At 41.1% G+C, this 25,300-nt stretch overlaps 2 protein-coding genes across 3 annotated transcripts in view; one reads left to right on the top strand and one right to left on the bottom strand.

Annotated features, from left to right (window-relative positions):
• Positions 1 to 1,594: 1,594 nt before the first annotated feature.
• On the top strand, positions 1,595 to 7,939 carry atpaf1 (ATP synthase mitochondrial F1 complex assembly factor 1). The gene is made up of 9 exons (XM_034179404.1): positions 1,595 to 1,823; positions 2,866 to 2,974; positions 3,433 to 3,495; positions 4,444 to 4,506; positions 4,645 to 4,695; positions 4,810 to 4,857; positions 5,028 to 5,123; positions 6,366 to 6,473; positions 7,751 to 7,939. The coding sequence occupies exons 1-9, from the start codon at positions 1,609 to 1,611 to the stop codon at positions 7,934 to 7,936; spliced, it is 939 nt and encodes a 312-aa protein (XP_034035295.1). The 5' UTR covers positions 1,595 to 1,608; the 3' UTR covers positions 7,937 to 7,939.
• A 1,421-nt stretch (positions 7,940 to 9,360) lies between these two features.
• rhpn1 (rhophilin, Rho GTPase binding protein 1) overlaps positions 9,361 to 25,300 on the bottom strand; it is a 42,121-nt gene continuing 26,181 nt past the window's right edge. Inside the window, exons 11-16 of one of the 2 annotated variants that reach the window (XM_034179402.1) lie at positions 25,111 to 25,227; positions 22,583 to 22,777; positions 22,428 to 22,504; positions 21,471 to 21,617; positions 21,160 to 21,312; positions 9,361 to 11,459 (exon numbers count right to left, since the gene is read on the bottom strand). In XM_034179402.1, coding sequence (XP_034035293.1) covers positions 11,259 to 11,459; positions 21,160 to 21,312; positions 21,471 to 21,617; positions 22,428 to 22,504; positions 22,583 to 22,777; positions 25,111 to 25,227 — 890 coding nt within the window. In that variant the 3' untranslated portion in view covers positions 9,361 to 11,258. The remainder of the gene's footprint in view (positions 11,460 to 21,159; positions 21,313 to 21,470; positions 21,618 to 22,427; positions 22,505 to 22,582; positions 22,778 to 25,110; positions 25,228 to 25,300) is intronic. The other variant, XM_034179403.1, reaches the window with a different exon arrangement.

Here is a 25,300-nt window from a genome sequence, read left to right on the forward strand (position 1 = left end):
TCGAAGCCCGACGCTTCTGGACCCAGACTCACCGCCGAACACCCCCCAGGTGGACACGACAAACTGACTCTGTGAAGGATGGAAAAGGTGAGGTAAGTCAACAGCTACAACAAATATCCTTCAAAGGCACACACTATCAGAAACACATTCAGGTCTGAATTTAAGCTTTATGTAAATGAGCAGCTTCTCACAACAGGTGGAGGATCATCAGTCCGCACGCCACGGCCGTGAGAAGCGAGCTGCACAATTCTCATCAATGTTCAAATATACTGCGTAACAAAGCACCAAATTACTGTTAACACTTATTCAGACAATCATCACCTCTGATGTGTGCTGACAGCATGTGTCCCTCACCCGTCCTCCTTCACAGACACGATGTGTCAAACCCAGGCGCGGTCCTCAGCGTCTCACAAACGAACGTCACAAGGTTGAGTTCCCGGCAATTCTGCTTGAACCACTCATGGCTTAAATGCAGAACGCCATCTCATTATCTGCTTCAGCTGAAAGTCTTTAAGTTTACACGTGAGCATCATCCACAGGTGCTGCTAATAATGCTGATGAGGGTGAAGGACTCTTCTGCCAGCACCGTCTCCACAGACAAAAACCAGTTTGCATACCACCTGGAGAGCAAAGAAAAGAAAAGAACACAAAAACATCCAGTCAAACCCCCCAACACACAACATATGCCTCACATTCACCCCGATGTCAGGGTGCTGCCATACAAGGTGCTCACTACACACTGGGAGTAATAGGGGATTAAAGACCTTGCCCAAGGGCCCTTACCAATTTTCCAGTCAGGCTGGGATTCGAACCGAGAATCTTCTGGTCTCAAGCCCAGCGCCTTAACCACTAGACTATCATCTCCCCAGATGCAGATTCGGGCCTTTTTTGGTGATCACAAATCTTTGATCCTACTCAGTAATCAATCAATCAATCAATTAATTTTTTTATATAGCGCCAAATCACAACAAACAGTTGCCCCAAGGCAACTTAATCATAATCCTTGATCATGTTCCTGACCTTTGATCCTGATTGTTTGTTTATTTATGATTGCTGATCTATGATGCAGATTTGTTGATGACATTTCTTTGATCATGTTGCTGGCCTTTGATACTGATTGTTTACCACTGACCCTAAGTTTTGTTCCCAATCACTCATCGTTACTCATAATCTTTGATCCTCAATGTTGAGGTTAGATCCAGTGATCAGGATCTAAGATCAAAATGCCCTTGAATTCTGATCTTGATATTTGATCCTCACCTTTCATCATGGTAGCTGATCTTTGATCTTGATCATTGGCGGTTCAGCCATTAAAAAAATAAAAATAAAAATCACATAACCAATCCAAGTGGATTCTTCATCCGCGTGTTATCATTTCTGCAGAAATTCCATTTTAAAGATCTATCAGGGTTAGGACAGCTCAGGTCAGGTTTGGGAGCATGTACTGGGACACCACAGAAAAAGCCACGCCCACGTGTCTGGTTGGTTGTTATCCAGGTTCTAGGACAGTTCTACGGTGTGGTACTGACGGCACGAGCACACGAACGCAGACCTGACGTGAGGATCGGAACCTTTTTGTTGGATTCGGTTTCCGGCGGACCTGTTTAGATGTGGCACCGCAGCGACGTGAACATGGCACTGGTTCAGATGGCCTCTTTGTACCGGGGCGTGTTAGCGGTCAGAACCGTTACCGCCGGTGGCAAGCCGCTGATCCCCGGTCTGGTCCTGACCCACCTCCGAACTTTCTCGGTGCGGAAAGAACCGGAGCTGGAACAGAACCCGTTCTACAACAAATACCAGGACAAGATCCAGAAACTGCGCAGGTCAGAAACATCGAAAACCGAAACGGGGAAAAAGTAATAATAAAAAAATAATCCACAAAATCTGACGAATTTCTGTTTGAAAAAGGACAAAATAAAATTCAACAATAAAAAAATGTCAGTTTATGATTTTAAAAAGTTGTGATGTGAATTTCTAATTCCAAAAGACGATGTGATTTTATGAAAAAATAATTCCCTTTAGAGTATATCTGAAAATATTTTAAAAATAATTAACAAGTTAGAATTATTAGTTTTTTTTATTTATCAAAGAAAAATGTCATAATTTAATTTTGTTTAAAAAAAAAAAAAACTTTCATATGTGTCTGGATGGAAACTAGAAGAGCACTCAGACAGTACCACTGACAGCCAGCAGAGTGCGCTGCTCAGGATTTCCCTCTGAGTCTTAGCTAATGTTTTGAGAAGCTGCTGAATATAATTTATTTTTGATAATATAAGTAAAATATGTGATGCCATTTCCAAGGAAATATGAGAATTTCCAGTGTTGCAATAAAAGTCTTTAATACTGAGGTTAAAGTTATATTAATACAATTGGATGAATTCATTATTATATAAAGAAAATAAAGGCAGCAATCAGGTTAAATGGAGACCATTCTGACACACTGAAAAGAAGAATATGTGCCACATTTAGGGGAGTTGATGGTTAAGGCATTGGGCTTGAGGCCAGAAGATCCTCGGTTCAAATCCCAGCCTCACTGGAAAATCACTAAAGGCCCTTGGTCTTTCATCGCCTATTGCTCCCGTTGTGTAGTGAGCACCTCCTACGGCAGCGCCTTCACATCAGGGTGAATGTGAGGCATTATTGTAAAGCGCTTTGAGTGTCTCATGCAGATGGAAAAGTGCTAAATAAATGCAGTCCATTTACCATTTCACATTTATTGTGAAAAATACATTTTACTTTAAACTGTAATCTTTCTCTTCATATCATAAATTTAATCTCGTGTTTTAATGTCATTGTTTTCCTGTCAGTTTGTATATTCTAACTTTTTGTTATTAAAATATTGAAAAATTCTTTACCCCCTCCCAGTGTCAAACCACAGGAGTACAAGGCTCGACTGGAGAAAAGGCATGACGGCAAGACTGAGGTTCTTGGACACTCTAAGCAGGCAGAGTTTGTCCACTTTGAGGAGAAGGAGGTGGAGTTTCAGCTGACACAGAACCGCCTCCACATGTCCATTGACTGGAAAATGCCAATTAATTGTTTCTCATTTGTCAAGAAAGCAAAAATTCTTATTATTTGGCCTCACTAATGTGACGGTTTCTTGCTTTTCTATTTTATTTAACTTTAAACCAGTTTGTAACTGATTGGACATCTGGTGTGAAACTGTTTAGATGTTTTGTAAACCAAATATCCTTTTTTTTTCTTCTCTTTGAAACAGTTGTAATTCTGTTAAATCTGGTTTCATAACTGATTGTTTCTTTTTACATTCATACAACTCCAAACTAAAACTGGTGTTAAATTGGTCAAAAAAAGAGAGAAAAGAATCAAGATGTGGAAAAAAAAAATTCTTTTAATTACATTTTTTAAAGAACTGGAATAAAAACTGTTTTACTTGATTGTAATTGTTTGGTTTTATTCTCCAAATTCTTGCAGTTGGAGAAGCACCGAAGATCAGCTGACAGTGACGGCGCGTCTGGAGGTTTCACAAAAAACAAGGTGAGAGTGAACGAGGAGAATTCTGCTCCAGTTTACTTTTTATTTATCAGCTAAATCATTTTTAATCCTCCTATTAAAGGGATTTATAATAATACTTTTGATAATTGGAGTAAACTAAAAGGACACGTCTGTCAGCTTTATTTTTTTAAGCCAATTGTAAATTTTGTAATTTATTATTTTTTTAAGCAAACCACATTTTGTAATTTTTTTTAAAGCCAACTGTAGATTTTTTTTAACCTAACTAAATTCAGCCTTTTGCTGCTCCAGTAGGGCTTAAAGTGTTAATCAGCTTCAATTTTTAATTTTTTTTAACCAGCTGCAATTTTTATTATTTATTTATTTTTAGCTAACTACAATTTTTTTTACTTATTTAACCAGCTGTACATTTTTTTTAATTTATTCATTCATTTTCAACCAGTTATCTGGGTCCGTGCCACGGTGGCAGCAAAGCAAGCAGCTCTTCCCACACTTCCCTATTCTCAGCCAAGTCCTCTAACTCTTCCCGGGGATCCCAAGGCGTTCCCAAGCCAGCTGGGAAGTTTAATCTCTCCAACGTGTCTTGGGTCTTCCCCGAGGCCACCTCTTGGTTGAACGTACCTGGAAGACCTCCCCAAGGAGACAACCAGGGGGCTGGTGAAGGTACATGCACCAGGAGAAGTCTTTGCTACTGGTGCGTGTACCTCCACCAGCCAGCAGAGGGCAGAACCCATCACTGTTGTCATGGCTACAGGAGTATTTCCTGGTCACATGAACATTTAACTGCCCTTAATTTATACTTTTATGTTAATGCTCACCACACCTGCTCCGCATATTTCCCATCTCTCCCTGCTGCACCAGTGACAAGCAGCTGATTGGTTAATGACCTGACAGCAGAGTTGGTGGTGAAGTATCGAGTGTGTGAAGGACATGATTTAATGTGATGAAGTGTGTGACTGTGTTCCTCTGCAGACTCTGGACTCCATCTTCAACCTGGAGATGATCCGTGATAAGACGGGGGAGCAGATCGCAGAGGTGATGTTCTGAGGTGGTTTGTGGCGCCACCTGTCAGCCGCTTTATTTTTTATCTGGAAGTTAACACCGAAGTTACAACACTGGTGACGAAATAAACATTCATCGCACTTTTTGTGCGGTTTTGTTTTCTTCTCTCAGCTTTGGATGAAGTATTTTTCCACCAAAGACACCATCAGCGCCATCATCCCGGTGAGTTTAAGGCAGCGAGCTGATTGGACACCTGTCTCAGTGATTGACAGCCAAGTTTCACTTGTTGTTTGTTGTTGTGATGAAAACAAAATGTGTGTCTGATTTGTGCTGCAGACGCAGATGTACGCGCTGATGTCCAGCAGAGCGAAGTCGTGTCCGATGGTAAGATGATCAGCACCGCTCCGACAAACACCAGGCCAAGCCCGATGAGTCCGGTTCAGGCCCTGAGGCTTGTTGCTGCCGTTGGTGTTTATCCCAAGTGGGCGGGGCCAAAATTCATGTTTGACTGTAAGAGGTTGTTTTTTTCCTGACCCAGTTTTTGTTTCTGTCAGTTCCTGTTTGCTTTACCTCAGCGTGAAGGCTACGAGTTCTTTGTGGGTCAGTGGTCCGGACACCAGCTCCACTTCACCTCCCTCATCAACGTCCAGGTAAACCAACTGCTCTTCCCGCCCCTCTGACACTCTACCTCCTGCTTCCCCTGATGTGCTACATCCTGCTCCTTCTGACGCTCTACTTCCCACTCCCTCTGATGCGCTACTTCCTCCTCCTCCTCCTGACGCTCTACTTACCGCTCCCTCTGATGCTCCACTTCCCATTCTTCGCCCTCCCCTCAACTTTCTACTTTCTTCTCCTCCCATAGTTGTACTTCCCGCTCCCTCCGACGCTTTAATTTCTGCACACAAACAACCTTTAAATGATTTTTCAGTAATCCAAAATATTACGGGCACATTAGTCAGATTCCACCTGTTGCTTGTTCTCTGTGTACATGTAGAGCTGCATAAGGAAACATCGTCTGGAAAAACTTGAAAATTTGCACCTGATCCACTGTGGGGTCCCAGACTAAATTTAATTTTAATTGAATTGAACCTTTATTTAACCAGGTTCGTCCCACTGAGATCGAGACCTCTTTTGCAAGTGAGACCTGGACAATTTAAAGTTTCCAGTCCACCTGCCCTGCATGTCTTTAAATGTGGGAGGAAACCCACGCAAACACGGGGAGAACATGCAAACTCCACACAGGCCACAGGTGGGAATCGATCCCATGACCTTGTTGTGAGGCAACAGTGCTAATCAGTAAGCCACTGTGCTGCTCGTTAAAACACGAGAAGCTGAAATAAATACATTTTAATTGGACTTTGGCCAAGTTGTCAGTGTGCTTGCAGTTTCAGTGTGGAAAACTGAAGGAAATTCATTAAAAATAATGGGATTTACAGAAATTATTCAAGGAAGACTTTGCATTGATGCAAACAATGGATTGACCATATTAATAGTTTTTGATCTTATCTTTAAATTAAGAAGCTCTCACATCTTTGGGAAGGTTAATGATGTAACGTGGAAATAGAACTCCGCATTCTGCACCTGATTTCCCAAAACAACTCGCGTTTGGCATTAAATCCTCAAATAGTCACATCACTCAGCAACAGTCAGGAAAGGTCATTCCAGACATCTGCTCGTGTCACTCCTCTCAGTGGAACTCTGGTACTTTCATCTTGGAGTCGGAACCCATCGGAGGTTTGTGGAATTGAGATTTGCTCGACATGAGTTACAGGTGGATGGGAATGTTTCCACTTAAACAAACGCACAACAGCTGGTGAATCCATGTGACTGAAACCAGATGATGTTTTATTTCATGCTTAATCTGAAAGCAATTTTTGGCATTTTCTTTGCAGATGCTGGGTGAGAATGCTCCCAGTCAGCTGATCCTCTACCATTATCCAGACCTGCAGGACAACAAGGGTGTGGTCCTCATGATGGCTGAGATGGACCCAAAGTTCTTTGTAAGTCCTCCCACACGCCTGCTGCTTTTACACACAGTCCACAGTCTTCACATTCCCGCCAACTGTTTTCATTTTTTTTAAGATTGTAGTTAGCGTGTGGACATTCATGAATAACCAACATGCAGATGTGCACATAGAAAATAGAACAGATCATCTTCACTGAGACTTGACCACATTTCCATATTAAGTTATTTCAATATAATAATTACAAAACAGATTCATGTACATTTTTATTCACTCCCAGATTTCCAGTGGGTCAGCAGTGGTGCTCTCTCTTGTCTGCATTGTGTTTGTGTTTTGACTCCTCCCACTCGCTCCCCTTGGGACACAAACTCACAATCTCCATCATGAGAGGCGGATGTTCCCGGACTCTGGCCTGAGTATCCCTGTGGTTGTCGAGGAAGTGTGGCCTATTGACTATCACATGCACAGAGACTCCTGCTGGCCTCCGTCACACATGCACCAAGTTGTCTGTGCGGAGTGTTTGAATTCTGTCCAGTGCAAAATGGTGTTCATCAGGGATGTGTTGTGGTTCCTCCATCCTTTCAGTGCTTGTGCAGACTGAGTGTTGGTAGGGTTGTGCAGTCTGGTGACTTGGTGAGTGTCTGTCAGTGAGCGTTCACTGACGTGTGTTTATAGTTAAGGTGTATGTAAACCTATGACCTCAACTGTAACTGCTGTGTGATAACTACTTTTCCCCATAGTGCAGCTAGTGGGCTAGATGTCACTATGTGCAGGGAGCCAGTCAGTCAGTTCAGGTGTTCTTGTCCGATTGTCCCCAAATGTGCTATATGCGTTACTCATAGTGACCCCAAGAGGCCTATTGGTTTTGGGGTCCAACAGTTTTACGTCACTGCTGTACATTTTGCAAAAATCTTGGTACTATCTTTTTAAGAGCCTGATTGTCAACAAACTTGGTATGTGTGGTGTATTGATCCCAAGAAGCATATTGGTTTTGGGGTCTGAACGTTGAGGTCACTGGAGTGAACATTTTAAAAGCCTTCTGCAGAAAAGTGTCACTTGCCAGTGCTGAGCTTATCATCGCTTGTCCAGGGCACCACGAATTAGTGCAGAGTGTTTTTGTTTATTTACTATCCCAAAGCGCAACAAAAGCAATTAACAGAAAAATACAAAATGTTCAGAACGTATAAACACTTGAAACCAGAGTATCGTGATTTAAGAGAAAATCCCTTTTATAAATGACTGATTATCAAACAATCTAATGCTGATTTTTCTTTGGTCTCACTTGTATATTTATCCATCTGTCCTTTTACCAGACGGTCCTCCAGGCCCAGTGTTTGGCCAATCAGGTGCAGTTGTTTTACGGTACACAGAGGCAAGAGACGTTCCAATTGGTGGAGACCTTTAACCACAGTCCGGCCAACTTTAAACACATGTCTGTGATCGCGGAGCTGGAACAGAGCGGGCTGGGACCAGCAACACCCCCTTCAGCTTCATCGTGACATTCTCGGACCTCTGCGTCTCTGCTGTTCTCAGACTTCGGCATCTCTGCTGGTCTCGGACCTCGGCGTCTCTGCTGGTCTCGGACCTCGGCGTCTCTGCTGGTCTCGGACCTCGGCGTCTCTACTCACCATTTTGACTATTTGTGGAGAAGACGCAACTGGTTCTTGTGAACACATGAATAGCTGTCGGTGACTTGATGTGGATTCTCTGCTGTCCAAATGATAAACACGCTGCATTCATATAGCGCTTCTCCATCTATATCAGAAGCTCATAGCGCTTTATAGTAATGTCTCACATTCACCCATTCACACACATACACTGAGGTCAGGGTGCTGCTATGCAAAGCACTCACTAAAAACTAGGAGCAACTCTGGGTTTTAAAGATGTTGCCCAAAGGCCCTTAGTGATTTCCCGGCCAAACGGGGTAAGCGCCGTCTAAACCCAGCTTCTTTATTTAGTGTGAGAGACGTTTTGCTGCTCATACCAGTGTCTTCTTTCAGCCCAAAATAAAACCTGGACTGGTATGGTGACCAGTAGAGGGCAACATTAATGCCGTCATGGAAATGCTTTCAGTTGTTGCTGAGCCGTCCACGTGGATTGGGCCATTCCTGAATGTCTGAATCAACCTTTAGACGTCCTTAAGTGAGACGTTCAGGGATGCCAATTTTCGCGGTTTCCCGTGTTTTTTTTGTCTCGCCAGGAAACGTTCATAAGATCAGTGTAAAATATCTCGGGGCCAAATCCAGCACCACTTGCCACGGCTTGTAGAACCATGTGCTTCTTTTTTTTTTTTTTTTTTTTGAAAAACAGTTCCCCGTATGTCACAAGAGACAAGAGTCCTGATTGGCCCTTTTTCGTCGGTGTGTCCTTCTCACAGCGAATCCTAGCGTGGCTTGGTCAAGCGATCAGGCAACGCATTTGCCAAAGACATGAGGAACCCTGAGAAGGTGAGCTGTAATGAAATAAAAATCCACCTAAATCATTCTGCGATTAAATAATCTGTAACAGAACATTATATAAACAATCTTCATGATATTTTTGATATTATCGCTGCCATGGCGCCACAAACTCCAATGGAAATGGACCCTTTTTGCCGGCGTTTTGTCAGTAGCTTTTTTTACCCAATTCATGCCATAAATTAGTGATTTACTGTGATCAAAAAGGAATAAAATAAACAAAGCTATGTCTTTTTACAGATCTTCTGAAACAGACTGGGGTCCAAATCCAAAATTGAAGCGCAATCTGAAACTCTCATAACATAAGAAGCTAATTTGTTTGTTTTTTATTGTAGTTGAAGACTCGTCCTCTGGCTCCTTGACACCTTGTATACAGAATTAGAATAAAATATGAGATTTTAAAATTAAATGACTTACTAATTGAGATAAATATTTACAAAAAATAAAATTTAAATCTTTGGGAAAAATTTTATTAGAAGCACTTACAAATTTTGGCCACATTAGCTTCACATATCAGGAGCTGTCATACGATCCATCATTAATTAAACAAAGAAAAACAATATCAGTGACTCGTGAATATTGACACGACGGTTGTGGTTTGACCTCATGAAGACGGACGCGATCACACTGCCAAAACTGCAATTAATATGATTAATCTACAAATCTCACACACCTACTTTATCAAAGTCTTAAGAAAGCTCAAACTGTTCATGAAAACATAAAAAACATTTTTACTCACAGCTGAGACAGCCGTACAGAGTCAGAAAATACAAAAACGCTTTGACATTTGTTACGTCACAGTGCATTAAAAAAGCAACTTTCAGGAAAACACTGATTAATTTATCAAATCCAACATTAAAGTGCCATTGAAATAAAGAAATTTCCATTTTATAAATTAAATCCAAATTACAGTATGGATCAGGGAAAAAAACAAACAGCAATTCAGTACCTTTGCGTTGTTTGTGCCATCCATCTACAGCCAGGGGGCGCTGTCACAGATTAAACCACAGGTGTCAAACTGATTCCAGAAAGGGCCGAGAGGGTGCAGCAGGTGATTTCACTGGTGAACTCGTCCCTTCTGCTCAAAGTGATGTTAATCAGTGAGATCACCTGCTGGGGTGGGTGTTCCAAAGAAAACCTGCACCTTCTTGGCCCTTTTCTGGGGCCTCTGTGAATTTATACTCGCACCCCCCCTCCCAAAAACGGTTCAATTTGACAAAAATGTTAAGTTTTATACAGTAGTCTAAGTTTTCAGTGTCCACAAATCGACCATGTGTTGACGGGGTTCACGTGTATTCACTGTGGAATTTCCCCCCAGATAAATACGTCCTCTTCATTAAAGTGAGCTGTAATTTTGCAGCATGTTACAAAAATAAATCTACATTATAATGTCTGCGTAAAAGCTGAGCTTTACAGTGTGAGCATGCACGGACAGGACTGTGCATGCACAGACAAAGGATCTGAGTTCATAGTGGGGATCACTGTGGGAGTAAGAAATATCGTAATGATACGTTAATGATAAAAAAATACCATAATAGACATATCATCACTAAAATGCATTTTATATCAAATCACTGAAGAAATCATTTGGACCATCATGAGGTTTCGTCACAAATGTCAGTAGAAGTTGACAACATTCTCTGTTTAGTTATAGTTTGTTTTTAAAATTTTGACTGTGCAGATTTGCAGGATTAGCCAAATGCAATGTGGCAACATCTCTGGGGCGGGACAATTTCCACTGGGTGAACCGTTTCTCGGCCGTGGCACAGATCAGCCAATCTGGTGTTTTGATTGTGGCAGCATCAGTGACCTCACTGCTGATATCAGAAAAACGATACTTTGAAAGTAAAATGTTACTTAAGTGAGATGTTAGTGTAACAAGCAGTGCCACATTTTCAGATAAAGTGAAGATAATCAAATGTCATTAAATACCATTAAAACTACTGAAGTCAAAACAACAAATCAGTTTTCTTTATACAAAAAGTAATTATCAAAAAATAAATCTTTTGTTTAGAACCTTACTACAGTTGGCCTGATAACCTACGCTACAACACACTATAAAAAATTTGGAATGTGCTCATCTAAACTGCCAGAGGGCACAGTAACCACTAGGGGGCACTGTCTGTCAGTGTAACAGAACATGGCACTTACCGGAGGTGATCAGCTCACAGGATGGGATATAAACTATTGTGAGGACACAGCATCAAGTGAAGTTAAAGTGTTGGGTTTAGTTTTCGCCCGTCGTCTTCATTCATTAGGTTTTTTTTTTCCCACACTGATGTGGAAATGTGCCATAAGGTTGAACAGTTTAGGGTTTCAATGTTTTGCCCAAGGACAATTGGGGACTGAACCCATGATTGTTTGGTTAATGGTCAATTATTTGATTGCTTCCAAATGACAAACTGAAAGTGCTTCCTGCTCTCTTGGTGACGCTGCTGCTCACTCTCTTATTCCGGTTCCAGTTCAGCAGGGAGGAGCTCCATCCCTTGGCTCCACCCAGCAGACACTGTCCACTGTTTTCTTTGTCGCTGCTGAAGGACGGCGTGACCACCTGCCTCTCCGCCTGCTAACAGTTATGGTGTCAGTCACGGCACACAACAGCTGCACGATTCACTGTTTTTAAAAACTGCTGATCTGCTGTATGACAGACAGCATGTGGATTAGGGCTGGACAACAACGCTGTCATGAGGAATTACGATAAAATTTAGGTTGATAACTATAAAAAAGTGTGGCAACTAAAAGTGGAAATAATCATCTGGAAAAAGTGAAAGCAGGGCACAGGGCCTTTAGACTGAGACTGCCTGCTCAGAATAATTCAACTCTTAATGGAGAGAAAATAAAAGCTGAAGGTACAAACTTTTCAATAAACAATTTTTTTTTCCCCCCAGAAGCTCCACCTCTCCACAAAATTAAACTACGAGTATTTTACTAATTGTTTTTAAAGTTACTGTGCATCTGCACTTTTTTGCTCATTTGAAGTATTTGGGGTCCACACGAGTGCAAAACAACTGAACCACTGAAGAAAACATCAACATGCAAATATGCCACTCTATCATTACATTTTTCCTAAATTTTAAAACTCCTTGACAGAAAAATTCTAAACATGATTGATCTGTTAATGTTAAAGGGTGCCTGCCACGCCATGACGTTTTTACATATTCTTGAAGAATAAAAAAAGCTTTTTCCACATGTTGTCTTTGTATTTTACCATAAAATTACACAGAACAAGGATTTAGACATTTCCTTACCCATCTGAGAATTTGAATTTACCTACTTTTTAGCTGCAACGGATGTGACGTCATGCGAGTAAAAGTGTTGCAGCGCAGCTCTGTTTACCAATACGGCAGACACAGACAGCGAAGGCATAGTGCGCGATTATAGCGAAGATTTAAGTGACATATCGATTGTGTTTGAAGATGAAGTTTCTGATCAACAAAGCCACGGTGTAAATGATGAGCGGCTCCAAACCGTGTATGTTCCAGCCAAACGCGACAGAATGAGGATGTGAAACACAGCTGACAGCTGACATCAACAGCGCTGTGGATATAAGCTGCTTACAAAACACAGAATGGTTTGTTCACTCACCATCTTTTCTTATAAATGATCATTTATTTCTGGCACGGTGTGTTTTTGTATGAAAAAATGTTTTCAGTGGCACAAATCAAATCAATTTAATTTATATAGCGCCAAATCACAACAGTTGCCCCAAGGTGCTTTATATTGTAAGGCAAAAGCCATACAATAATCACAGAAAAACCCCAACGGTCAAAACGACCCCCTATGAGCAAGCACTTGGCGACGGTGGGAAGGAAAAACTCCCTTTTAACAGGAAGAAAACTCCAGCAGAACCAGGCTCAGGGAGGGGCAGTCTTCTGCTGGGACTGGTTGGGGCTGAGGGGAGAGAATCAGGAAAAAGACATGCTGTGGAAGACAGCAGAGATCAATGACTAATGATTAAATGCAGAGTGGTGCATACAGCGCAAAAAGAGAAAGAAACACTTAGTGCATCATGGGAACCCCCCCAGCAGTCTAAGTCTATAGCAGCATAACTAAGGGATGGTTCAGGGTCACCTGATCCAGCCCTAACTATAAGCTTTAGCAAAAAGGAAAGTTTTAAGCCTAATCGTAGAGAGGGTGTCTGTCTCCCTGATCCAAATTGGGAGCTGGTTCCACAGGAGAGGAGCCTGAAAGCTGAAGGCTCTGCCTCCCATTCTACTCTTACAAACCCTAGGAACTACAAGTAAGCCTGCGGTCTGAGAGCGAAGCACTCTATTGGGGTGATATGGTACTATGAGGTCCCTAAGATAAGATGGGACCTGATTATTCAAAACCTTATAAGTAAATGAAGAATTTTAAATTTTATTCTAGAATTAACAGGAAGCCAATGAAGAGAGGCCAATATGGGTGAGATATGCTCTCTCCTTCTAGTCCCCGTCAGTACTCTAGCTGCAGCATTTTGAATTAACTGAAGGCTTTTCAGGGAACTTTTAGGACAACCTGATAATAATGAATTACAATAGTCCAGCCTAGAGGAAATAAATGCATGAATTAGTTTTTCAGCATCACTCTGAGACAAGACCTTTCTAATTTTTTTTGCGCAAATGTAAAAAAGCAGTCCTACATATTTGCTTAATATGCGCTTTGAATGACATATCCTGATCAAAAATGACTCCAAGATTTCTCACAGTATTACTAGAGGTCAGGGTAATGCCATCCAGAGTAAGAATCAGGTTAGACACCATGTTTCTAAGATTTGTGGGGCCAAGTACAATAACTTCAGTTTTATCTGAATTTAAAAGCAGGAAATTAGAGGTCATCCATGTCTTTATGTCTGTAAGACATTCCTGCAGTTTAACTAATTGGTGTGTGTCCTCTGGCTTCATGGATAGATAAAGCTGGGTATCATTTGCATAACAATGAAAATTTAAGCAATGCTTTCTAATAATACTGCCTAAGGGAAGCATGTATAAAGTGAATAAAATTGGTCCTAGCACAGAACCTTGTGGAACTCCATAATTAACCTTAGTCTGTGAAGAAGACTCCCCATTTACATGAACAAATTGTAATCTATTAGATAAATATGATTCAAACCACTGCAGCGCAGTGCCTTTAATACTTATGGCATGCTCTAATCTCTGTAATAAAATTTTATGGTCAACAGTATCAAAAGCAGCACTGAGGTCTAACAGGACAAGCACAGAGATGAGTCCACTGTCTGAGGCCATAAGAAGATCATTTGTAACCTTCACTAATGCTGTTTCTGTACTATGATGAATTCTAAAACCTGACTGAAACTCTTTAAATAGACCATTCCTCTGCAGATGATCAGTTAGCTGTTTTACAACTACCCTTTCAAGAATTTTTGAGGGAAAAGGAAGGTTGGAGATTGGCCTATAATTAGCTAAGATAGCTGGGTCAAGTGATGGCTTTTTAAGTAATGGTTTAATTACTGCCACCTTAAAAGCCTGTGGTACATAGCCAACTAATAAAGATTGATCATATTTAAGATCGAAGCATTAATTAATGGTAGGGCTTCCTTGAGCAGCCTGGTAGGAATGGGGTCTAATAGACATGTTGATGGTTTGGATGAAGTAACTAATGAAAATAACTCAGACAGAACAATCTGAGAGAAAGAGTCTAACCAAATACCGGCATCACTGAAAGCAGCCAAAGATAGCGATACGTCTTTGGGATGGTTATGAGTAATTTTTTCTCTAATAGTTAAAATTTTATTAGCAAAGAAAGTCATGAAGTCATTACTAGTTAAAGTTAAAGGAATACTCGGCTCAATAGAGCTCTGACTCTTTGTCAGCCTGGCTACAGTGCTGAAAAGAAACCTGGGGTTCTTATTTTCTTCAATTAGTGATGCGTAGTAAGATGTCCTAGCTTTACGGAGGGCTTTTTTTATAGAGCAACAGACTCTTTTCCAGGCTAAGTGAAGATCTTCTAGAGAGACGCCATTTCCTCTCCAACTTACGCTTTAAGCTGCGAGTTTGTGAGTTATACCACGGAGTCAGGCACTTCTGATTTAAGGCTCTCTTTTTCAGAGGAGCTACAGCATCCAAAGTTGTGCTCAATGAGGATGTAAAACTATTGACGAGATAATCTATCTCACTTACAGAGTTTAGGTAGCTACTCTGCACTGTGTTGGTATATGGCATTGGAGAACAGAACAAAGAAGGAATCATATCCTTAAACCTAGTTACAGCGCTTTCTGAAAGACTTCTACTGTAATGAAACTTATTCCCCACTGCTGGGTAGTCCATTAAAGTAAATGTAAATGTTATTAAGAAATGATCAGACAGAAGGGGGTTTTCCGGGAGTACTGTTAAGTCTTGAATTTCCATACCATAAGTCAAAACAAGATCTAAAGTATGATTAAAGTGGGGGGTGGACTCATTTCCATTTTGAGCAAAGCCAACTGAGTCTAATAATAGATTAAATGCAGTGTTGAGACTGTCATTCTCAGCATCTATGTGGATGTTAAAATCGCCCACTATAATTATCTTATCTGAGCTAAGCACTAAGTCAGACAAAAGGTCTGAAAATTCACAGAGACACTCACAGTAACAACCAGGTGGACGATAGATAACAACAAATAAAACTGTTTTTTGGGACTTCCAATTTGGATGGACAAGACTAAGAGTCAAGCTTTCAAATGAATTAAAGCTCTGTCTGAGTTTTTGAATAATTAATAGGCTGGAATGGAAGATTGCTGCTAATCCTCCACCCCGGCCCGTGCTACGAGCATTCTGACAGTTAGTGTGACTCGGGGGTGTTGACTCATTTAAACTAACATATTCATCCTGCTGTAACCAGGTTTCTGTAAGGCAGAATAAATCAATATGTTGATCAATTATCATATCATTTACTAACAGGGACTTAGAAGAAAGAGACCTAATGTTTAATAAACCACATTTAACTGTTTTAGTCTGTGGTGCAGTTGAAGGTGCTATATTATTTTTTCTTTTTGAATTTTTATGCTTAAATAGATTTTTACTGGTTGTTGGAGGTCTGGGAGCAGGCACCGTCTCTACAGGGATGGGGTAATGAGGGGATGGCAGGGGGAGAGAAGCTGCAGAGAGGTGTGTAAGACTACAACTCTGCTTCCTGGTCCCAACCCTGGGTAGTCACGGTTTGGAGGGTTTAATAAAATTGGCCAGATTTCTAGAAATGAGAGCTGCTCCATCCAAAGTGGGATGGATGCCGTCTCTCCTAACAAGACCAGGTTTTCCCCAGAAGCTTTGCCAATTATCTATGAAGCCCACCTCATTTTTTGGACACCACTCAGACAGCCAGCAATTCAAGGAGAACATGCGGCTAAACATGTCACTCCCGGTCCGATCCGAATTTAAGCACAGAAAATAAAGTTTCTGTACATTCTGTATATATTTAATCATTTATAAGTCAGTTTCTTGTGATTGCTAATTCTTCACTTTTTATTCAAAGCAAATGATTGCAAATCTTTATCTGAAAAGCTGTAGACCCACATGGGATGGGGGAAAAAGATTTCTAAATAAAAGAAAATTTTACTTCTATATCTGTTGTCAAATTTTATCAGGCATAATATTGTAGAAAAATGTTAATGCTAAATGGAGACTTTCCTGTCTAAAATACACATACAGAAATCTGTAATCATAAATTGTATCACATCTAATCTACTTTGAATGAACAGACATCTGAACAAAAAACATCAGTTTACATGCATATGTGTATTTGGAAAACACAAAAATGTCAATGTTGTTCTTTTTTCAGGTGTTCATGTGAACACAGTCAGCCGATGCCACTCGTGATCGAGTCTCCTCATATCAGGGTCAAGTTGTCAAGTTGCAGGTAAGTTGTCAATTTCAATTTATTTTCATTTATATAGCGCCAAATCACAACAGAGTTGCCTCAAAGCACTTCACACAGGTAAGGTCTAACCTTACCAACCCCCAGAGCAACAGTGGTAAGGAAAAACTCCCTCTGAGGAAGAAACCTCAAGCAGACCAGACTCAAAGGGGCGACCCTCTGCTTGATCCATGATGCAGACACAAATTACAGAACAATTCACAGACGAATATACAAGAAATGCTATTGGCGCACAGGACAGGAGGATCGCCAACATGAATACAACTCCCAACTCTGGATGGAGCTGCAGCTTAAACAGAGAGAAAAAACAGAATCAGGCATCAGAAAGACAAAAAAATACTGTATAATTTGCCAGCATTAAACAACAAGAAAAACAGAGAAATACTAAGGTGATCGCCGGCCACTAGCCCTAAGCTTCAGTAAAAGACCCAGAATTTAGGTAAAGTTGAGGCCGCGGCCCGCTCCAATTACTAATAAATGAATTAAAAGAGTAAAAAGCGCAAAACAAAACTGTACCAGTATGCTAGCCATATGAAAGGGAAAATAAGTGCGTCTTAAGTCTGGACTTGAAAGTCTCCACAGAATCTGACTGTTTTATTGACGCAGGGAGATCATTCCACAGAACAGGGGCACGATAAGAGAAAGCTCTGTGACCCACAGACTTCTTATTCACCTTAGGGACACAAAGTAGTCCTGCACCCTGAGAACGTAATGCCCGGGCTGGTACGTAAGGTTTAATTAGGTCAGCTAGGTAGGGAGGTGCCAGTCCATGAATAATTTTATAGGTTAGCAGCAGAACCTTAAAATCTGATCTCACTGGGACAGGAAGCCAGTGAAGGGACACCAAAATGGGTGCAATGTGGTCAAACTTTCTGCTTCGTGTCAAAAGTCTGGCTGCAGCATTTTGAACCAACTGGAGACCCCTAATGCTAGACTGCGGTAAACCAGAAAATAGAACATTGCAGTAGTCCAATCTAGAAGAGATAAATGCATGGATCAGGGTCTCAGCATCAGCCATAGACAGGATGGGACGAATCTTCGCTATATTTCGCAGGTGGAAGAAAGCAGTCCTAGTATTATTTCTAATGTGGAGGCCAAAGGACAACGAAAGATCAAAAATTACGCCAAGGTTCCTCACTTTGTCAGTGTGATGTATGACACACGAGCCGAGGCTGAGGCTGAGCGTTAACTGGTCAAATTGATGCCGATGTCTCACTGGACCAAGAACCATCATTTCAGTCTTATCAGAGTTTAAAAGTAGGAAGTTTCTAGACATCCAACTTCTCACTGCTGCAAGGCAATCTTCTAAGGATTTTATGTGAACGAGATAACCAGCAGTTATCGGCATGTATAACTGAGTATCATCTGCATAGCAGTGAAAGGTAATCCCAAAATGCCACAATATGTGCCCAAGGGGCGCTATATAAACGGGGAAAAGCAGGGGGCCTAAGACAGACCCCTGTGGAACCCCAAATTTCATGTCACTAAGGGTAGAGGTAGTGTTACTGTACAAAACACAGTGAGAACGACTGGTCAAGTATGACGTCAGCCATGAAAGGGCACTCCCAGTAATCCCAAAATGATTTTCCAGCCTATCAAGTAGAATATGATGATCCACTGTATCAAATGCAGCACTGAGATCTAACAGCAACAGAACCATAGTGGTGTCCAGAATTTTAGAGAAAAATGATAGATTTGATATCGGCCGATAGTTTGTCAATACACTAGGGTCAAGATTAGGTTTCTTAAGTAATGGTTTCTTAAGTTTAAAATCACTGCAGATTTTAAACATTTAGGAACAGATCCAGAAATTAAAGAAAGATTAATAATTTCCAGCACAGTCAGAGAGTGGGCCACAGGTCCTTAAACAGTTTTGTTGGTATAGGATCAAATAAACAGGTTGTGCTTTTTGTTGACATTACGACTTTTGTCAGCATGCCTAGTGAGATACTGTCAAATTCTGTAAATCTAGGTAATACCTCAGTAGTGGCGCCCACATCAACAGCAGGGTGTAGTGGCTGGATTAAGGGATGCCGGGATATGTTTAACCTGATGTCTTCTATTTTCTTCCAAAAGTAATCCAGGAAATCTTGTGCTGTAAAAGGAGAGCGAACTACAGGTGGTTGTCCATGCAAAAGTGTTGCCACCATGTCGAACAAGAATTTTGAGTTATGCTTGTTTTTGTTGATCAAATCAGAGTAGTAAGTTCGCTTTGTAGCCAATAATGCATGCTTATAGTCTAAGATAGCATCATGCCATGCAAGGTGAAATACTTCTAATTTTGAACGACGCCATTTCTGTTCTAGACCTCTTGCTTTATGCTTGAGATCACACAGATAATCATTGAACCAAGGTGACTGTGATTTGAGGGAGCGCGGTTTTAACACAGGTGGTGCAATCATGTTGAGTGTAGTTTTGAGCACTGAGTTTAAACTATCCACAAGTCTGTCTACTGACTGGGTATTTGTCAAATGTGAAGCTAAGACATCAGGCAGTCTAGCTTCGAGTTCAGTCTTAGTTGAGGAGTTGATGCATCGCCGTAATGATATATAAGGTTGTTGTTCCACTAAACACAAACTGTAAACTTAATAAGTGAGTGATCAGACACCACTGATGTAAGAGGCATGATGTCAATATTCGTGACAGCAATCCCACGTGCGAGAACCAAATCCAGGGTATTTCCACTAATGTGCGCATCCACAATTTCCAGAAATGATTTGCAGAGGGGATCAGAAGGCTTATTTATATGAATGTTAATGTCACCAATGATCAGAATGTTATCTACACTAGTTGACAAGTTAGAGATGAACGCACCAAATTCATCTAAGAATTCAGAATATGGGCCAGGAGGCCTATATACAGTGACAAAGTAATACAACTGATTTTTATTCTTCTGACCTTGGCAATGTGTAATATCCTGAGCAGAGCGGAGAATCAGATGCTCAAACGAGTGATATTTGTAACCCCCAACAGCTAATAAGCTAAACCTAGATTTAGAAATAAGAGCAACACCCCCGCCTTGCTTCGCATCACGAGGGACGTGACTAAATGTATATGCTGGTGGGCAGGCCTCATTTAAGGGGAGGACAGCTGTAGGTTTAAGCCAAGTTTCACATAGCCCAATCATATCTAAGTGATGTTCAATAATTAGATCACTGATCAACAATGATTTTGAGGACAGTGATCTTATATTAATGAGAACTAGTCTAAGGACCTCAGTGGGGTTGACAGTTGAACTGTTTGGGTTTAGGGGTGGTTCCAGACTAGCATATGTAAGATGCCTAGAAGTAGGTTTAGGTTTAAGACATTCCACGCGTGTTGTCGGTAGCAGACTGTAAATGATGCATGTAAACTGAACAGCCTGTTTTTTGTTCAGATGTCTGTTCATTCAAAGTAGATTAGATGTGATACAATTTATGATTACAGATGTTCTGTATGTGTATTTTAGACAGGAAAGTCTCCATTTAGCATATTCTGATAAAATTTGACAACAGATATATAAGTAAAATTTTCTTTTATTTAGAAATATCCCCCCCAACCCATGTGGGTCTACAAAAAGCATGTCCGTGTTGGAAGTCTCACAGGACAAGTTGTGACATGCCCAGCTGTTATACAATTTCTCGGATAGTCACTCGACTGAAAAGCCACCGAAAGCCGTCTGAATCTTCCGAATGGTTTCCAACACGGACGTGCTTTTTGTTGTGCGCCATTAGAAGCGAATTCCTCCGCTGAAATAATTTTTTCATACACAAACACACCGTGCCAGAAATAAATGATCATTTATAAGAAAAGGCGGTGAGTGAACAAACCATTCTGTGTTTTGTAAGCAGCTTATATCTGACAGCATTGTTGTTGATGTCAGATGACAGCTGCACTTCACATCCTCTTTCTGTTGGGCTGGAACATACACGGTTTGGAGCCGCTCATTATTTACACCGTTAACCTCTTCATCAGAAACTTCCTCATCTTCTTCAGAAACAATCGATATGTCACTTAAATCTTCGCTATAATCACTCACTACGTCTTCGCTGTCCGTGTCTGCCGTATTGGTAAACAGAGCCGCGCTGCGACACATTTACTTGAATGACGTCACATCCGTCGCAGCGAAAAAGTAGGTCAACTCAGAGGCGGTAAATTCAAATTCTCAGATGGGTAACGAAACGTCTAAATCCTTGTTCTGTGTAATTTTATGGTAAAAAACAAAGACAACATGTGGCAAAAGCTTTTTTTTATTCTTCAAGAATATGTACGCGTAAAAACGTCATGGCGTGGCAGGGACACTTTAATAGTGTGTCAGAATGAACAATGGAGATGTAACAAAAAAGTTAACTTCACCATTTGGTTGCCGTGTAGGACTCGAGTATTGAAACGGCCGGTTGGATTCTGTGAATCTTTCAGGCCTTGTGCATGCTCACCTGTGTGTCATGTGAGTGTAACGTGACGACACTGAGCTCCGCCCCTCTGTCACTGCAGCTCTTCAGCATGTGCACCACCTCGCTGTGTTTGGCCCACTTACAGTCCTGCCCGTCCACAGACACGATGTAGTCCCCCTCCCTCAGCCCCGCCTCCTGAACACACACACACACACACGCACACGCACACACACACACACACACACACACACACACACACACAGAAGAGAAGGGCACTCATTAGAGCGCACGTGTCCACTGATGCTTTGAGACGTTGCCAAAGAGATTCAGGATTCAGTGTGTGACCGTCTCACCGCAGCACAGCCTCCGGGAACCACTCCAGCCACCAGCACCGGAAAGTCTCCTCTGAGTGTCAAGCCCAGTCCGCCCTCCCTCCTCTGCAGACAGATCGCACGCACCGCGCCCCAACGTGCCCGTGCACTAAATACTGCCAGGGGCCCCTGCAGGAAATACATTTAAACATTTCTTAGTGCAGATTCTGTGGATGTGAAAGTGAAGCAAAAAGGAAAAGAAGTGAAAACTTCAGCAACGCTAAAATACACGCTCGAGGAACTACAACTCACAACGAATTTACAGAATGTGACCAAAATAAAATAAAAACAAAACAGATGCAAAACAGGAGGTTGGCTCAATATTCCTGGGTGAAAAGTTTAATTTGTTAAACTAAACACTAGTGGATTCTTGCTTGTGGCACTTTGAGAACATCGTAAGGAACATTCAACACGTCGTCCTCAGAAAGAGACTTAGGTGCATTTGGGTGGAAAAAGTGTTAGTATTTGCCTGTTGTGGATCAGCTGTTTTTAACGAGGACATGCACAGAGTGACAGAGTTTTAAAGAAAAAAAAATGTCTTTGTAAAACCACAGCTCTGAGCGTCACCGTGCTTTGAGAGACAACTGGTTTTCAACTCAGATCTGAGCTGCACAGCGGACATGGCTCTGTGCAGCAGCTTGGTGGAAGAGGACAGACCTCCACCTACATCTCTGTGTTAAAGCTGCGATCGACCCACAATACAAAAAGAGTAGTAACACACAGTGACTTGGAGAAGTAACTTTAATCTGATTACTGATTTGGAAAGATTAATGCGTTCAATTACTCATTACTGAAAAAATGGTCAGATTAGAGTAATGCGTTACTAAGTATCACGGTACTGGCATCACTTCCATAAACACTGTGAGGGTTTGGATTACTTAAAGAGTTAAGTGTCTGGGATTGTCTTATGTGACTGGGTAAGACGGTCAGTCATCTCACCAGTTGCTGGAAGATATCCTTCACTTGGACAGCAGAGAAGTTGGGTGGAGTGATGTCTGGTTTCTGACATGTTTTAGCTGTCAAAATATCAAACCGTAGTCACTTCCTGTCCTTTAATCACACAGTCACGTTGCCATCATTATCGAGGTTCTTACACTGTATCTCTGGAGCATCTGCTGTTTCATCAAAGTCGTCTTCTCGGTCCAGCTCGGAGTATTTGTCCAGGGAGCATTTGTGAGCGAGTGACAACACGTCCTGCAGAATGTCCATCTTCCTCAGGATCTTACACAATCTGTGGACACGCATGGCCTCCTCGTGTCGGATTACGGCACGACGCAGGTGAGCTTTACCTTCACGGAGCGCAAGAAGATATTTATTCTCCAGTAAAAGGTCAGAAGGAAAAAAGAAGCTTTGATTCAGTTTACTTCACTGATAGAGTGAAATAACCCAAAATTAAATTCCTGACAGCTAAGACCGTGACATTTCTGTCGTCCTCTTTACAAACAGTCTGCCTTCATTAACATTAGTAAAAATAGAGTGCATGAATGAGCAACAGATTACTGTATTTTCCTCGAGTATAAGATGAATCTGTCAAAAAAAAATGCAGGGTGAAGAGGAAAACTTGTAGACAACTCACACCAGAGTACAAGTCACATTTTTTTTCTGCATGTGGAACTCTGTAACTTTTAACAATTGACAAGAACACAGCATAGCACATCTGCACATCACAAGCTGTGCTGTTGCTTTCATTCCAAAAATAAGCAAGATGGACAAATAATTTGATGCAACAAAGAGAAGTGACCAATGGGTTTATGCAGGAATCCCTCAGCTTGTGGTGGGGGAACTGTTACATTCTGGAGCTTATATTGTTTGTTTGGTTTGATTCCTGGGAATAAATGGCTATTATCATTATTATTATTACTACTAACAAACACAGGATTTTTTTCAGTATACAAGTCACAGGACCTCCCAAACTAGTAAAAAAAACATACAAACAAACAAACTAGAGTACCACACTCATGGAATCCAAACCTCAAACACTAGTTTCCAATTCCACACATTTTACCTTGGAAAAAATTTTCTAGGTCAAAGTACTGTTTGACCTAGAGAAGTAGGTTTTTTCAGAAGCAAAAATATAATATAAAATACAGATCAAAAGGGCTTTTCAAAGTTAAAAAGAGTCAAATATCCGCTAAATCCCCAATACGGATCAGATGTGGATCAAACTTAGTCTATTCAGAGTGCCAGTTTACACTTCATTGTCACAAATAAGAGCAAATGAGGAACTTTTGATTGCGATATAATGCAACATGTCCATCAAATGCGCAAAATCCACAATCTGGATCAGATTTGGATCAAACTTTGTCGGGTGATAGTCAGTGCACCTCACTTTCAAATATGAGTGTGATTGGGGCACCTTTGGTTAAGATCTAATGTAAAATATACATTAAATGGGTTTTCAATGTTAAATTGAAATGGCCACAAAATCTGTAATCTGGATTAGATTCAGATCAAACCTTGTCAATCGGTAAAGGATACCATACTACATAATGCTCTCAAATGTGAAAAAAAAATTCTGAATTTTTGAAAATTTGTTCAATGTTAAAGATATGGATTTTTCCAATTTTCCAAGATTTTTCCTGACTTTGACCTTTGACTTTGAAAATTGAATCACTTCTTGCCCATCAGGATATGAATCTTCAGTAAAAATCTCATAACAATATATGAAAAATGGCTGTTCACAAACAAACAGGGGTGAAAAGATGGCATTTCCCTGATCTCTAGTAATACTGTGAGAAATCTTGGAGTTATTTTTGATCAGGATATGTCATTCAAAGCGCATATTAAACAAATATGTAGGACTGCCTTTTTGCATTTACGCAATATCTCTAAAATCAGAAAGGTCTTGTCTCAGAGTGATGCTGAAAAACTAATTCATGCATTTATTTCCTCTAGGCTGGACTATTGTAATTCATTATTATCAGGTTGTCCTAAAAGTTCCCTAAAAAGCCTTCAGTTGGTTCAGAATGCTGCAGCTAGAGTACTGACGGGGACTAGCAGGAGAGAGCATATCTCACCCGTGTTGGCCTCCCTTCATTGGCTTCCTGTTAATGCTAGAATAGAATTTAAAATTCTTCTTCTTACTTATAAGGTTTTGAATAATCAGGTCCCATCTTATCTTAGGGACCTCATAGTACCATATTACCCCATTAGAGCGCTTCGCTCTCAGACTGCGGGCTTACTTGTAGTTCCTAGGGTTTGTAAGAGTAGAATGGGAGGCAGAGCCTTCAGCTTTCAGGCTCCTCTCCTGTGGAACCAGCTCCCAATTCAGATCAGGGAGACAGATACCCTCTCTTCTTTTAAGATTAGGCTTAAAACTTTCCTTTTCGCTAAGGCTTATAGTTAGGGCTGGATCGGGTGACCCTGGACCATCCCTTGGTTATGTTGCTTTAGACGTAGACTGTGTTTCATAATTATTGTATGGCCTTGCCTTGCAATGTGGAGCGCCTTGGGGCAACTGTTTGTTGTGATTTGGCGCTATACAAGAAAAAAGTTGATTGATTGATTGATCATTCGTGGAGGTAAAAAACAGACAAACCCTGTAACTTACACACCGACAAATATGGTAACAAACTGGTAACATGTAGCCTCAAAAACACATACTTTTTACATGTGAACTCACCAAGCTTTCGCCTTTTTTCTGGATCTCCAAGAACCTGGCAGAGCGGTGGCCCTGCAGGTGAACTGACGTGAAAATGAAGAATGGCTTTCTCTTCTTCCTCCTCACCCTCACCAGACACTGCAGGATGAGGGTTTGAGTTAATCAAACACTAAACGTGCCAACACAGAACATCTGGGGTGCTGCAGTGAGA

This window comes from Thalassophryne amazonica, chromosome 10 (genome assembly GCF_902500255.1).
Source record: "Thalassophryne amazonica chromosome 10, fThaAma1.1, whole genome shotgun sequence".
In the NCBI taxonomy this organism is placed as follows: Eukaryota; Metazoa; Chordata; class Actinopteri; order Batrachoidiformes; family Batrachoididae; genus Thalassophryne; species Thalassophryne amazonica.